General features: G+C 42.9%; 1 protein-coding gene across 5 annotated transcripts in view; it reads left to right on the top strand.

Annotated features, from left to right (window-relative positions):
• Positions 1-15,722, top strand: part of tax1bp1a (Tax1 (human T-cell leukemia virus type I) binding protein 1a) — a 29,063-nt gene that overhangs the window by 2,387 nt on the left and 10,954 nt on the right. For 4 of the 5 annotated variants that reach the window (XR_001663407.1, XM_016676691.1, XM_016676692.1 and 1 more), the window contains 10 exons: positions 139-353; positions 5,122-5,224; positions 5,735-5,925; positions 7,125-7,280; positions 11,350-11,498; positions 12,649-12,739; positions 12,850-13,035; positions 13,900-14,151; positions 14,264-14,455; positions 14,570-14,642. Coding sequence is in view for 4 of the 5 variants with exons in the window: in XM_016676691.1 (XP_016532177.1) it covers positions 165-353; positions 5,122-5,224; positions 5,735-5,925; positions 7,125-7,280; positions 11,350-11,498; positions 12,649-12,739; positions 12,850-13,035; positions 13,900-14,151; positions 14,264-14,455; positions 14,570-14,642 (1,582 nt within the window). In the remaining variant the exon portion in view is untranslated. The remainder of the gene's footprint in view (positions 1-138; positions 354-5,121; positions 5,225-5,734; positions 5,926-7,124; positions 7,281-11,349; positions 11,499-12,648; positions 12,740-12,849; positions 13,036-13,899; positions 14,152-14,263; positions 14,456-14,569; positions 14,643-15,722) is intronic. The other variant, XM_016676693.1, reaches the window with a different exon arrangement.

Genomic DNA, 15,722 nt, shown 5'->3' with positions numbered 1-15,722 from the left:
TCCTGATTAAATACATTGACGTTTATGGCTATAATGTGACAACGATTCAAAGGAAGACTTATGCAAACTGATATATGTGCGAAGGGAAAAGAATACAATCTCCTCCTACTGTTTCTCTTCTGTTTTTCTCACTTCCAGGCAAATGAAGTGACCAGCAGGGCAGGATGTCATCATTCCAGGTGGTGGACTCATCGCCTGGCTGCAGCGTCAGCATCATGGAAACATCCAACTTCGCTCATGTCATCTTCCAGAACGTGGGGAAGAGTTTCCTGCCGCAGGCCCCCCTGGAGTGCCGTTACACGCTGACCCCTTACATTACTCCCCACCCCAAGGACTGGGTGGGCATCTTCAAGGTATTCGGTTAATGCAGTTTACTTTTGCTCTCAATGTTCGATATTTTTATTTGTTTTTTGAAATCGCAGCCATTTACGCAGGTTTCTGGTGGTACAAACAAGTGTTAGGGTCGCATTAATTGCCCGTAGTTTTGCACTTAGCACATTAACACGTGCATCCGCCCCGACAGTAATGATTCGTCACTACAAGCCTGAAAGCCTACCGCAAGCTTTGGTGTGGTTGTTCTGCCGGCAGAACAAGGAAGAGTATACACGGTGGGCTGCTTGCACACATTTGGCCCTCTTTACGAAGCACTCTGATTCTTATTAAGACCCCTTCCCTTTCCATCATTTCACATGTGCCCCCCGATCCGCCTTCCGTTGACTTTCCATCAGCCCATTTCCCTTCTCTGCTTGGACTCTTTTATCAGGGCCATCAAATCTCACACGTAATTAACAGGAAATGGGAGCCGGGAAACTTAATGTCTCGTAAAGACAAAAGACAAACGTTTTATCGTAGTTTTAAAGCACTGACTTCAAATCCACCAGTTCAATTAAGAAGGAATAAAGATGCTGAGTTTATTTGGAAAAACAAAACAAAAAAACAAAAAAAAAACTTGTGGATTGGAAAATGTAATTATGGTAATCCATGCTAAAGAAACCCGTTTGATGGTCAGAGCTCCATGTCAGGGAACAAGCAGACCGTAGATTTTTAATCCTCTTTGACGTATGTGCCTGTCTTTTTTGCGTTCATTAGGACCTTATTTTATAGTTGCAAAGTCTTGCCGCCGTCTTTATACCCATTAAACCGAAACAACATTTACTGTACTTTATTGGGAATAAGTGTGCTAGAATAGCAAAAAGTGGTGCATATATGTTATGTAGAAGGAAAAGGAAAATATAGTCCTTAGCTCCTCATGTAAACTCTTTGTAAAACCACACGTTTCTACAGACTTCACACATAACTACTAATAGTTGTGCACATTCTTTGCAAAACAGCTTAAGCTCATCTGTATAGAGCAGCTTATAAATCATGACACAGCTTCTTTCATTTATTCATGTCTGGACTTTGACTGAGTCAGTTCCAGTTAGTTTTTTTGTTTTGTTTTGTTTTGTTTTTTTGTCATTCATTGTACAAATTAAATCCGATCGCAATCAAATTTTTGTTTTCAAATGGTTTAAGACCCTAAAGCAACCCGCATAAGTAGAAGAAGGCAGAAGTCACACAGAAGCGCACTCTTTACGAAAGTAAAAATGGCCGCCGCCGTCGATGGATCAACTTTAAAGTTGTTCAGCAATGGGAGCCGTCACATGATCATAACAAGACGAAGGACACCAGGTAAAAAATCAAAAACAAAGCACAACTCTAATAGCAACGGCCTTTTGTGGAGCATCCTGTGGAGAAGTGCGGTTTGGATGTGCAGCCAGATGACGTAAAATGCGATGTGACACAGACGCTTTACAAACTGCCGCATACGCATCCGAGTTAGTACCACACAGGAATGGCACAAATCGGACTTTTTGGGGGTGGAAAGATCGGAGTTGCCTGGTTCTGACTGCCACGAGAACGTCTGATCACATGTGCCTATCGTGTGAATGCATCCCTATGTTGTGTTTTGCTTTCAAATTCTTCAAACTGATCCGTGGGACTCTGCCAACTGACCTGACTCAGCCTGTTAGCTTAGTTAAATATCCATACCTCAGTAAGTTTGTAGTTGTTTCCTGCTTTTTTCACTTTTGAGTAAAACTCCTTTGAGATGCTCAGTGTTTGGGAGATTGTTTTATAACCCAGTGTATGTCTGTGTTTGCTCTTTGTGACTCTGTGTGTTCACTAATGTTCTCTCAACACACCTCTGAGGCCTTTGCAGAACAGCTGGATTTGTACTAAGATTGCCACTTTAATTATTACACGTGTCGTCTGACCTCAGTCGGTTCCACGGGATTGTGTGGAAACAAATACACAAATACACACCGCGCCTTTTTAGATTTGTATGTAAAAAGAATGTAAAAACCATCTATCATTTTGCTTTCCCTTTACAGGTAAGCGCGACTTTGTGTTGGTCTCACAAAAAGTTCAAGTAGTACAAAAGAGAAGGCGCTGTAAATAAAGCGCCATTCCAAAAAAAAAAAAAAAAATCTTATGATCTTTCACAAATGATGCACATTTTAAGCGATGCCAGCAAGTTTCAGTTCAAGTTACGACGCTGGTGAATTTTTAAAAAGAAAACTGATTACAGTTGACTTTCACACTCCAAAGCTGTTAATACTAGTCTTTAACATGAAGGTTTATGTCTTCCCAGAGGCAAAAACTTTTCTCAGGTCTGACTCAGGGAGAGAATATTTTCTTCCTCTTTCCCATCCCATCTTTTTGCGCTACCTGTGAGAGAGCCAGACTGAGCAGCAGAGCTGAGATCTGCTGTCAGCATGACTCAGAGCAGGCAGGAACGGTGGGTTTAAGTTGAGTACAGACGCCTCCTAGTGGCTAAAAGTGGTCATGCAAGCACACTGATACAGGGATTCTGATGCAACAAACACGTTCCTGGACGGTGTTGCCCTCCAGCAGTATTCACATGCTGTGTGTACACGGTAAACATGGACAGTGTATATCTTAAACACGCGTCTATAACACAGCGTTTGTTTTCCGAGTGTGTTTTTCTTTTTTTAGGCATGGGGGGATACATTTTAGAACTCCCGCTCACATTTCCAAGTTTTTAACTTGCCCACTCTTACACCACTCCGACAAACAAAAAGGAAACCCCGGAAGGTTTTCAGTTGCGGCATGTTTCGCCGGGTCGGCAGGGAGAAACCCGTTGCGCGAGCGTATAATTAACGTGTCATCGCGCTGTCCCCTCTCACTTGGCCTTGAGTGATTGATAGCTGCCTTGCCTGTGATTATTTTATAACATCACTCTTCTCCTGGAATGCTACTCCACGTCTAAGCAAACGTCAGTCAACCTCACCTCTGCAATTAGCAAAATTATTGATGCCTTTTTTTTTCTTCTCTTCTTGTCTTGTGCAAACACACACATGACCGCACAAGCAAAGGCTGGAGCGAGGCCACCGAAGCGCCGAGCTCATGGCTGAGACACCAGTGGAGGTGGAAAAGAATGTTCTTGGCGCAGGGCTTCACGCTGACTGCTACTGGCGCTTTGCAGCCGAGATGTGATGTGTGTTGGTGGGGTGGGGAGACGCAGCGATTATGTCTAAGGAAACAATGCGTTTAAAACTGACACTTTTGACAAATGCTTCCTGTAGTTCAGTTGATTTACAGTTTGAAAGTCTAAATACTTTTATGGGATTGGTGTAAGTAACTCAACATTTCAATAAAACTGTTTTCCATTGTATTAATTATTAAAGTAATTGTTTATTAGCCAGCTGGGATATTAACAGCAGGATATTTAGATTGTTCTTCTTTTTTTTTTAATTGAACCGTGCAACGACTTTGTCCACCCTATTTCATTTAAGTGAACTAGACAATGTGACTGAATTATAATTCTTATTCCATATAATAATTTTAATATATATTTATATTCAACTATTTTATTTTTTAACATTTTTTTTATAGGACCACGTGATTGAGTTGTGTCACACATTTAACTTGAACGTTTGGTGGTACATGACTGACTTAAGAAAACGAGAAATTATTTCCAGGGGGGGTAAAAAAAACCAGCTCCTCCTTTTTCCTATTTTTCTTTTATTCATCACTGACTGAACTTATAAAGTCAAACTGACCAATCGAAACAACGTTTGGAGGCACAGTTACTCCATCCACCTGTCCGTCCGTCTTTCAGTCCAGGTGTCTGTCTCTGTCCATCCATCCGTCCGTCCGTCCGTCCGTCCGTCCGTCCGTCCGTCCGTCCGTCCGTCCTTCCTTTCCTACGACTTTGACAATTTACAACCATGAGCGTCTTGTATATTATTAGGATTTTATGTGATTGACCAAAAAAATCCGGTGCATGTCTCTGTTGTGGTTCTGAAAATGTTCGAAAGTTAAAAATAAACAAGCGATCTTCAAAAGTGTTGGCATGCACATACATGTATTCAGCATTATTGAATCAATGCTTTGCTCAACCACCTTTGGCAACAATTACACATACAATTTATTCTGCATGTGCAACACAAAATAATTGTATGTTAGCAGATAGGGTCCCTCCCTACCTGCAAGCGTTAACTCAGTCTCGATCAGATAGCATCACTGGATGTTATCTTTTATTTCTTGCCACAAATTCTTAATTAGACTTAGGCCTGGACTTTGACTGGGCCATTGTAACGCATAGGTATGCTATGGTTTAAATAGGAGTGCTTTCTGTCTGATCAGCCCGCCTTAATAAGCCTGACCTGCTGACACTGATTTATTTGTTTGAAAAGTCGCTAAGTCAACAACAGAGGGGCGACTGTTGTTAACTGTGCACATGCAGATTTTCACGGCAGAGCAAAAGTGGCCAGTGGTTGATTTTCAGGTCTTTGCGGAAACAGATGGATTGGTTTCTCATGTAAATATCGGCAGATCGGCAATCTACTGAAGTTAAGGAAATCGGGGCCGATCGATTGGTGCACTCCTCCTTACCGTTTGCCTGGATTTCTTTATGTTTATTTGAAATAAAAGGACCTGAATACATGAAGCCACGCTTTTAAAGTTGTCATTTGTAGAAGAAAAGAACTTGTAGAGCTGAGTCACCCAGACAGAAAGTAAAAAGTAATACATGTATCAAAAAAAAAAAAAAATCAATATTTGGACTGTATGAATCTTCAAATTTAAAATCTTTTTTTATGCACGCTGCTTCCCCAGGTGGGTTGGAGCACAGCCAGAGATTATTACACCTTCCTTTGGTCTCCCATGCCGGAGAACTACGAGCCGGGAAGTACTGTGCACAGGACTGTTGTGTTTCAAGGTACACACTCAAGAGATCCACACACACATTATTACGGAAACCACTATACAGAGCCTGGGTATTCCAAAGTAACTCCTCCATTTTACGGTGCATATAAAAACCAGCACTTTTATTTAATAAGGGAGAACGACCGCAAACGACGGCCTGGGACCCGCGCACCTCTCCTACCACACACACACACACACACACTCACGCTGAGGGTCTGCGGACTGGTTTTTTTTACTGGACCTGGAATGGTCAGATATTACCCAGTGAAAATATGAGTTCACACTGCGGTGCGTTGGGAGTCAGTAAAAGCGGCCGGCTACTGGCTCGACGCCGCTCCGTTTCTGAGAGGAGAGCGTAAAGCGCCGGTTGAATCTCAGAGTAAATACAGGCTGTTTGATGTGTCAGCATGCGAAGGACTTGTTGTAAATATAGACAGAAACACTTGTTTGTATTAATATCAAAACGGGTTGGAAATAAAACACAATTTTAATACTGCAACTCCGATTTCTTGCTCCCTCGCAGGTTACTATGTCCCCAAGTCGGACGGGGAGTTTTACCAGTTCTGTTACGTCACTCACGCGGGGGACATCAGAGGTGCCAGCACGCCCTTCCAGTTCAGGTCCGCCACGCCCACCGAGGAGCTGCTGACTGTCACAGAGGAGGACAGCAACTCAGACATACTGGTCGTTACCACCAAGACCGGCCTGCTAGAGGTAGACCACACACGACCGTTGCTTATATTTGGTCTTTCTGCTCTTGACCTCCAAGCAGTCAACTCTGACATCATCAGCTGCCTTTTTTTTAGGCGGCGGCAGACACATGGCAGTATATCTTTGTCCTATTTCAGCTCCTCGGCCCTCTGGGCTGAATCAGTCCAACTCTCCTGCTGCATTCGTACAATCGGGTTCTCTTCGTCTGGCAGAATGGCACCACTGTGTTTCAAATGGCCTATTTTCTGGCTTTTTTCCCCATATATATTTGTTAAAAAATAAAATATGATTGGAGCAGCTGGTTCTTCTTGTTTTGTTTCAATATTTAACATATGAGCAATATGTAGCTATCTGCACAAAATTAAATTAAAGGGATAGTTTACTTTCTCGTTTTATTTTATTTTATTTTATTTTTTTTTATTTTTTGCTAGTTTTACAACTTGTCAAACATAATAAACTGGATGATTCCACATCCATAATATTTGCTTTAAAGAACAAACACTTATTCTTATTTTTGGCATATAAGGATACGTGTGACTGTATGTATGTGTACTGCCTCAGTACTACATAGTTGTCATGGGTACTAGAAGTCAAACTTGGAACGTGTGTGTGTTTCTATTGCTATAGATTCCACAATAAAAAATAAGTCGATTAATCTTCTGTCTGAAGCGCTCCACGCCAAATGAGTGCAAGGATGTTTGTAATGCTGATTTGCAGGATGCTGAAGACCCTCCAGCTTGTGTTTACCCAGCAAGTGGTGGAATCTGGCAGGCCCTATAATGATGTAATAGCGTTTTATGTCAAGCAATTTGCGTATTTATTCTTTCTCGCTGGGTGTATTTTGAATTGCCACACTGGGAGACGTTATTCAGCGCTTTCATTCAGTATGAAAAATGAATTGAAGCAAACACTTATTGTTTTATGTTAATACCAGGAAAGATGCTCTTCAGTTTTGAGCTAAATATGTCAAGGTTTGTTTTTCAGTTTAAAATGAGTAAATGTCAAGTTTTGGCGTTTGCTTCTTTCTGCTGTTGCACCGTACCTTTACAACCCATAAAGGTCGCTGCTGAATGCTTTGGAGAGTTTCTTTGCCATGACACTCACAGAACCTATTAAGGAAAACAAGAAAAGATACATTAAAACTCCGGATCTCCAGATACTGGCGCCACATTATGGTTGTTTTGTCTCCTTGTGTCTGACAGCGTGTGGAGGAGGCACAGCAGGAGCGCAGGGAGCTGCTGAAGGCCATGCGCCTCCTGCAGGAGGAGAAACAACAGCTGCAGGAGGAGCAGAAGCAACTGGTCAAGGAGAGGGAGCAGGAGAGGGAGACGTGTTGCCTTCTGCGGACACACAACCAGGTCAGACAGACGAGGCAGAGTGGTCTGACATGTTGCCGAGCGAGCGAAAGCACACCGTTTGTGCGCATCTGCGCGCGCAACCACTCGTTTAAATTATAAGCCGTTTGGATGATGTCGAGACCGAAAGTGGGACAGTTTCAGTGTGTGTGTGTGTGTGCCGTGGATCTCAGAAGTGCACACACCCCTGTTAAAAGTCCAGCTTTTTATGTAGTAAAAAATGTAGATCATAGTAAATCATTTCAGGTATCCAGTTTAATATGACATTTATCATGTAGAATAAATAACAGGCGTTTGCCTGGGGGCAAAAGAAGGGGGTTAAAAAACCCCAAAAAAAACAAAACAAAAAACCCTAACAGCCTGGTCATGCAAGTTCCCACGCACTTAAACTAGAACTTTGTGGAAGTACCCTTCCATCCAGTTTCAGTATTGAGTTTTCTCGATTTGACAGTATTTGCTGACTGTGTCTCGCTGACGTTCTTCAAACCTCACCGGATTTGCCAAGGCGTCTCGTGGCCACAGCCCCCCTCTCTGGTGACCGCGGGGATTTTCTGGTCAAATTTAGTTAATTTTTGATTATCCCACCACATTGTCTAGCTGTGGGCATGGTAAGTCTGGTTTCATCAGACCATAACATTGTCCTACACAGGAAAATTCTAGTCACAAATTAGGCCTGGGTGTTTTCTTTGGAAGAAAATGATTCAGTTCTGCAACTCCTTTGCTTTAAATGCGATAGAGGTGATGTTCTCACAACAAGAGGTTGACAGAACTTCCTAGAGCTAACTAGGGATTTCCCCCCCCCCTCCTTATTTTTGGAAAACATCCAGTTTTTGTTTTGTCGCCCTGATGCAATATTTTCTTCAGTTAATGATGATTGTCTTCAAGGCACCATTAAAGTGGTGAAGTTCTGCCTTTGCTTTCTTTTTTGTCCCAGATTGACACTTTGGTGCAATGTGACCCTTTTTTACTGAATGCTCAAACTGAACAATTGCAAATAGTTAATTATTGGTACAAAGTGTTAGTGTAAGCATTTGTATGGTTATTGCAGCTTCTTCAATAGGGTTGCACCGATTGCAATTTTCTGGCCGATCAGCCCTACGTTTTAATTCAACAGATTTGTTCTTTTTTTTAAAAAAATAAAATATTTTCAGTTGAATTGTGCAGAAGTGTTTTGCCAAACCAAATTTGGAAAATGGTTTAAAAAAAAAAAAAAAAAAATTGGAGCCACCAAACCTTGGCTTTTTAACAGGGATTTGAAGACGGACAGCCAGACGCCACTAGCACTTCCCGCTAGGAGCCGTGTCCTCGTCAGCGATCATTGACCTGAAAACTTCAAAGTCCCGCACATTTATGAATAATTTGCGTCCACGTTTGACAGACACACTTCAAACTGCTGCTATGTGAGCGTGTGTGCGTGCGCGTGTGCACGAGCGCACATGCGCGCGCATGTGTGTGTGTTTGCGTGCCTTCCCCTCCGCCCCCCTCGTCTCCCACTCCTTCATTTAACGACCTGACTCAGTGGTCCAGAACGGAATTGGGACACAGTTTTTTCCCGGGCATCTGGCGTCAGCGACGATGCCATCTCGACCGCAGAGTGAACAAACATGACGTCAAACGCACACGCGCACCAAGGCGTCGCACTCGCATTCAGGTCGCACGCCACCGGGGCCCCTCGGGTTTGCCTTCACACACGCACAAAACACACACACACACACACACACACACACACACACACACACACACACACAAACACGCTCATTATGCCACCCGCTTGCAAAAACCCTTTTAGTCTGTGTGTGCAGAATGACAGGAGGGTAGTCCACAAAACCGCCTTTATGAAAAAACAGCCCTGCCCAGCCTCAGGGACAAACACAGCTCAGTCACGCGATTCGGCGGCCACCGCTCTCCTACTATTTTTCCTCGCCTCTTTCTTTCTCTTCCAGGGCTACTTTTGTAGGGGATAGATCACCAAAAGACTGACTCACATTTCGAAATGGGAAATCTGTAACCTGGACGTTTGTCAATCCTTTTCCCTCTTCCCAGGATGAGTCACATGTAGAGGTTTTTATTATTTGCTGCGTTGCTCAGTTGATGAGAACTGGCTTGGCACCGGCTCCAGTTTTTAGGAGAGCAGAGGGGTTGGCAGAAAGAGGTGAAACACTGAAATCTGCCAAGAGCTCTGAAAGTTTGAATCTGGTCTCATATCGCCCCCTGGTGGACCTCCCTGGGCTGAGGTCCACTGAGTTGAGATCAGGCTGCTTTGAGTTAGCCTGCTGCTCTTATTTTATGAAGGACAAAATTGCCATAAATTTAAATGGTAATACACACCCATACACACGCGCACACACACGCACACACACACACACACACATTATTAATACCGTGCCGCTTCTCATTCAACAGCCGTGTCCATCTGTGGATATACGACTTGTTGGAGGGCGCGTCAGCTCGTGGCTCTCCCGATGAAAATATCCCTTTGAGTTTAACATGAAAACATAAGTACATATTTTGTGGCTGCTAATTTTACGACTACACTTTTTATAAGGTCTTTATGCACTGCTAAAGTGCTTCCCAAATGCCAGCCGTAAAAAAAATCATACAGCGATCCATGTAGAGCCAAGCCCAGAGGGAGACGGGGCCTTAGTGTGCACCGATGGGTGCATTTGGACTCTTATCTATGTGGGATTGATTGTTGCCGTCTGGGTTTGACAGTCTAAATGTCCTTTTAATGTGCAGCTGTAGCTGCGTGCGTGCATGTGTGTGTATTGGGGAAGAGAAAGTGGGTGCGTTTTTTTTTTTTTGCTCCTGAAAGAAAGGCGTGTGCAGAAGCTATGCTGTCCTGTCACTTCTAATATTAGCCGTCGATGATTTAAAGTCATTCGGTAGCGATGTGCAGCAAGTTTAAACAGGATGTTCTTCAGCCGGCACACACCATGTGGAAAAAACAGACTTCATGTTTTCTTTTGTTACCTAGAGCTTTTTTTTATTTATTTATTTATTTATTGCATCTGTGTGTTCCTTACAGTGTCTTATATTTATATTCCTTTTAGAGTTTCAGATGTTTTCATTGGGACTTTATGTGACAGACTAACACAAAGTAGTGCATCGTTTTTTTTAGAAGAAGGGGGACCACATACACACCACATTTTCCAGATTTTATTTGTGAAAAAATTTTGAAAACTTGTATCATTTTCCTTCTATTTTTGAATGATGTACAACTAAGGCAAAATATGTATGCCTATATTATTTTAGATATTTAAAACGGAAAAACTACATAATTATCAATATTGACCTCTCCACTTGGGAAGGTTCCTTCACAGTATAAATATATATATATAAATATTAGATATTTTAAAAAGTCAAATTTCCTTGTAACAGTATCTATAGATACTGTTACAAAGTAACGCTTCAATGTTTCTGTCAAAGTAAATGACTTTTAATTTAATTTTTTTTCAAATCACATTCGTTCTTAAAATAAATAAAATAAAAAAATAAATGAGATTTAATTTGGGTTTGTTAAGTTTCAGTGATTGCTTTTGGTTTTTCAGTTTCTGACGGAGACCCCGCAGATAAATTTGCACTCATTCAACCAAAAAGACACAGCTCTTTAGACCTCTATAACTTCTATAATTAGAATTTTTATCAGAACATTTGCTTGTTAAATTCACTCTGATTTAGTTGGCAAACAAAACACAGCCAAATCACCGAAGGTAAATTGTGCTTTACAAAGTCTGTATTTTGTTTTGAATTGTTCAGTCCAGACTTGGCAGGACACAACGTTATGGATTTTTGAAATAGGGCCCTTCTAAGGGCAAGAAAAATTGTGAAATAGCCCTTTAACACACAGCCAAATTTAAAAGCCAACTTAATCAATGTGTAAACCTCTGAAAAAATCTAGAGTGTTGATTAAGGAAAATTAGGTTTTGGCCTCATCCTGGGTATCATGTTGAAAACCAGTAAGAACAAAATAATTTATTAATTAGTTAGTATTTAATTAGCATGGAAGATGTCACCACGTCAAGTTGAAGCCGCTGTATCAGCTGCTCTGATTGGCCGCTTCTTGCCCCCCCAGGAGCTGCTGCGCTCGTCGCAGGGACTCTCCGACGAAAGGGAAGAAGTACGGAGGAGGCTGACGGAGGCCAAAGACAGAGTCCGGCAGCTGGAGGAGGACCTGCTGGGAGTCACCCAGAGGGGCCTTCAGAAGGAGACCGAGCTGGACTGGTGAGGCGGGAATCCTTATATGTAACCATCTAGCTTCGAGACGAAGGCACCGTACAGATATGAATGGTGAAAAAACCAGTTCTGTCAAAAATGATTCCAGTACAGTCCGTGGAGGAACTACAACAGCTCGACTATGTTGTGTTGCAAACGTGGCTTACGTGTGCTAAGCCTGGATGATAAATTGAAAATTATCGATTCGTGTCGAAAATGCAGACTGTTTTTAAATATCTTTTTTTTTCTTTTTTTTAAGAGGTTGCGGTACGTGTATCGCTTGTAAGTCACGTGACTGCACCCCATCCAATCAATAGCAAGAAGCGAAAAAGAGACGTTAAGATTGAGAAAATGTGGAAAATTTAAAATGTCGAAGCCCCGGCCATACAGTTGATCGAGATAAGACTGTATGGGAGCTGCCTGAAAATGCGACGTGAGTTTTTATTTTGAAAAGTAAGCACGAGGGGACCACGGCTTAACCCTTTCGGAGTATGAGCGCGAGCTGCATGACGATCAGGAGTGCGGAAAATGATGTGGTCGCCTGGTTGGTTGAGAGGGTTGTCCGAAACCACACATAAAAAAACAAAAATAATGAAACCTAGTAAACCGCGCACACAGTTAAAAAAAAAAAAAAAAAAACTTGTGGAGACTCCCGTCTCTGTAGACCTCTTGTGTCATGTGCGCCATGACACAAGAGGTCTCGAGGTTGCAGCGCATTTCCCCTAAAAATAAAGTTGTGTCATCAATCGTTTGGTAAAATATTGGGTTCAATTAGGACTTTGGAAGTGAAGTTATTTTATACTTCTAACTAAACTTGTTCAGTTGTGCTTATTTGTTCAATAACTCTTAACTAAAAGTACATGTTTTCTTCATTTATTTGCAGACGCTGTAGTTTTAAAACCATTAAATGGCAATAAAAATAATTGCGAAAAACCACAATTACCCCAATTACTGTGAAGTATTTATGCTGGCCTATCACATTCTTTACTTCTGGAGGGGGAGTAGACGGTTTGGGGGGTGTTGGTGTTATTGTCCATTTGACGTTATCCAGGTGAACTGCTCAATATAATATGATATTAATTCTAGACCGTATCGTCCAGCCTTAGTATGTTCTGTACAACGATATTAAGACTACAGAGACTTTTTTTATCTAATGCAGTCTGCGAGACCGTCTGAAGAAGCTGACAGCAGAGCGAGACACCCTAGAGAGCCAGCTGAAGAACGAGAAGGATGAGAGAGATCTTTATAAGGTGGAAAAAAAAAAAAAAACACCAAACATCTCACATCATAAAGCTATGGAGGCGTTTGTTTCCGTCTCCGGTCTGAACTTTTTCCTCTTCTGCTTCTGGACCCGCGCTAGGCTCACCTGCGCAGCACCGAGCTGGAGAATACCAAGCTGAGCGCCGAGCTGCAGATGCTGAAGGCGGTGGAGCTGAACAGGGAGGTGACCATCGCTCAGTTCCAAGAGGAGCTGGAGAGGCTGAGGGCCTGCGTCGCCCAGCGAGACAGTCTGGAGAGGGAGCTGCTGGAGCACAGACATGACAAGGTCTCGCACCGCAGGACTGTGAAATGTGACACAAGCTGCCATTTCGGCTTAGGGCCATCAGCATTAACGCATGCGATTAATCTGAAAATTTTAACATGTTGATATCGCAAAACGCAGATTAATCAAACTATTATTTTGACCTTAAAGCCTCTGCCCCGCGGAGGGTTACTTGACACACGGGGTAACAAACGACAGCGAAAGATGAACGTTTTATGCGATAGCAGACAGCAACAGAGGCTCCACATTTGTCAGTTTTCTTGCGTTGCATACAGCTGCGTGTATGAGCTTGAAATTTCTCATGCACAAATTACGCCGGTCGCTGAGCTGGTCGCACAAGCTCCGTGGGAAATCAGTGGAGAGGGACATTTCTAAAATTAATATTCAAAGCAAAATGATGTCCTATAAACCTTCCTGAGTACAAAACCTAGAAAACTGACTATCATTAGATTTTGTTAACGTTCATACAGTTACTGTTTTTCATAAGGGCTACATGGGCAGTTGCCCAGGGTGCCATCACAAAGGGTGGGAAACCCAAGAACTAGAGAATAAAATATATCTCATCTCTCAATGGTTCCCCGAACAAGTTTGTTACTACTTGTGTGTGTGTGTGTGCGTGTGTAGTGGAGTAAGTTTCCATTAGTTGCTGTTGAGTACTTCTGCAACAACAACAAAAAAAAGATAATTGCTTGCATTTCAATTCGTTGGAATGCAGCAGGAGGAAGGGCTTGCCCACAACCCCATACTTGCAAGAACCACAACTGCGTACATATTTATATTTCAAGCTCACAAAGTTAGGCATAGCGATTAATGGTGATTAGAGTATAATTAATCTAATTAACATTAATATCTCTGTTACGCGTTTAGGCAGAGCTCAGCCGCCTACGCGAGCAGCTCCGTCAGGCCGAGGAGCAGCTGCAGGCGTCCCGACAGCAGGCCGCCCTGCTCTCCTCCGAGCTGCGGGACTCGGCCGGCGCCCGCGACCACACCATGACCGAGCTGTACCGCGCCCGCATCGAGGCCGACAAGCTCCGGGCCAGTCTGGCCGACGCTCAGGCCGAGTGCCAGCGCATGGAGAGCCAGCTGGACCGTATGAGGAGCACCGCTTGCAAGGAGGTGGTCGGTGACCCCCCCCGGCTCTCGGGATTGCTTCCTTCACGCTCAATCCGGATTTAATGCGTGAAGCGCACGTCACTGATCTCGTCTATTTTTTATTTTTTTTGCATCCCAGGGCGTCGGAACGAATGGCGACGGCGCGGCACTGGTGTCAGAGGCGGAGGCGGAGCTTCAGAGGGAGGTGGAGGAGCTGAAGCTGCGCCTCCACATGGCTGCCGAGCACTACAAGGAGAAGTACCGGGAGTGTCAGCGCCTCCGCAGGCAGGTGGCCAAGCTCAGTACTGCGGAGTCACAAGGTGTTATTATGGTGTGTTTAAAAGCCATTTAAAAACACACACACACACACACACACATCCAGAGAGAACAGCCAACCTGCTTCCCCTTAAATCTTAAATCAAAAATTCAAATTGTTTCATTGCAGGAGTCAAAGAAAAACGTGTCCACAGAGACAACTCAGGAGCCGCTGGTTTCCAGTCCGGAGTCTCCGACTGAGGGTGCGACTGCTACACACACACACACACGCACACACACACGCACACACACACGCACACACACACGCACACACACGCACACACACACACACACACAAGAGGCTTACAGGACCTTGTAAATAGGCTTGTCACAATAACAAATTTTGCCGAGCGATTAATTGTCTAAAAAATTATTGCCATAAACGATAATATTGTTTTGAGACCTTTTGACACTGATTTAATGGAAATGACTAATAATGCATGCAATTTCCTGCCATAGATAGATACACTTTATTTTCAAAAGAACACATAACACTGGAACTAATAAACTAAATAAACAAAACAAGCAAAAACAAAAATAAAATGAATTCTCAGTCTCCATTAACAAAAAACGTACTTGAATAAAAGCTAAACAACATGAAGCCAAAGTGGAAATAAATACTGCATTCAACCAAAAGAGTGCAGATATGAAATCTGTATACTATATTACCCTTCAGTAATCACGAGATTTAAATAGAGAAGACGGGCACATCCGACTACCTAATGCAGTCGTTCACACTACACGATTTTTTTGCCCCTATTTTCCCCTTATGACAATCTTAAAACGTTGGCCGCTGGTGATTTCGTAACCGATCATCCTGCAGTGTGTGGTGTGTTAAGGTGGATCGTTGTGGCCGCTCTGATCTAAATCAGGGATTTCCCCCAACTGGAAGCCAATGCAGCCGTTGAATGTGACAGATAGCCAATCAGAAAGCGTGGATTCTCCTCCATGCTTTTTGAGGGGAAATAACAGGGGAATCCCAAACAGCTGACACAGCGCAACCCCAAGTCCAGCTGACATCAGAGATGATATGTGGAAACAACATTAATATTTATTCAACATTTCATTCAAAGAATATAGAAATGACAAGGAGAGGAGTTGGAGCCAAATTGCTACCGCAGTTAATAAACCCGGTAGGTTTTCAGCTGTTCTTTGTTAACGTGACATAAATAGGTAATGATTGTCATTCAGTCAGGAGTTTAGCTGACTCTAGCCACATGCATCACAAGTAGATTCTAGTAAAGCATTGATTAATGCCTGGTTATAAAATTAGTTAACTGGAC

Source organism: Poecilia formosa, unplaced genomic scaffold (assembly GCF_000485575.1).
Source record: "Poecilia formosa unplaced genomic scaffold, Poecilia_formosa-5.1.2 Scaffold139, whole genome shotgun sequence".
Classification (NCBI taxonomy): Eukaryota; Metazoa; Chordata; class Actinopteri; order Cyprinodontiformes; family Poeciliidae; genus Poecilia; species Poecilia formosa.
This window is presented reverse-complemented; position numbering and strand designations above follow the sequence as displayed.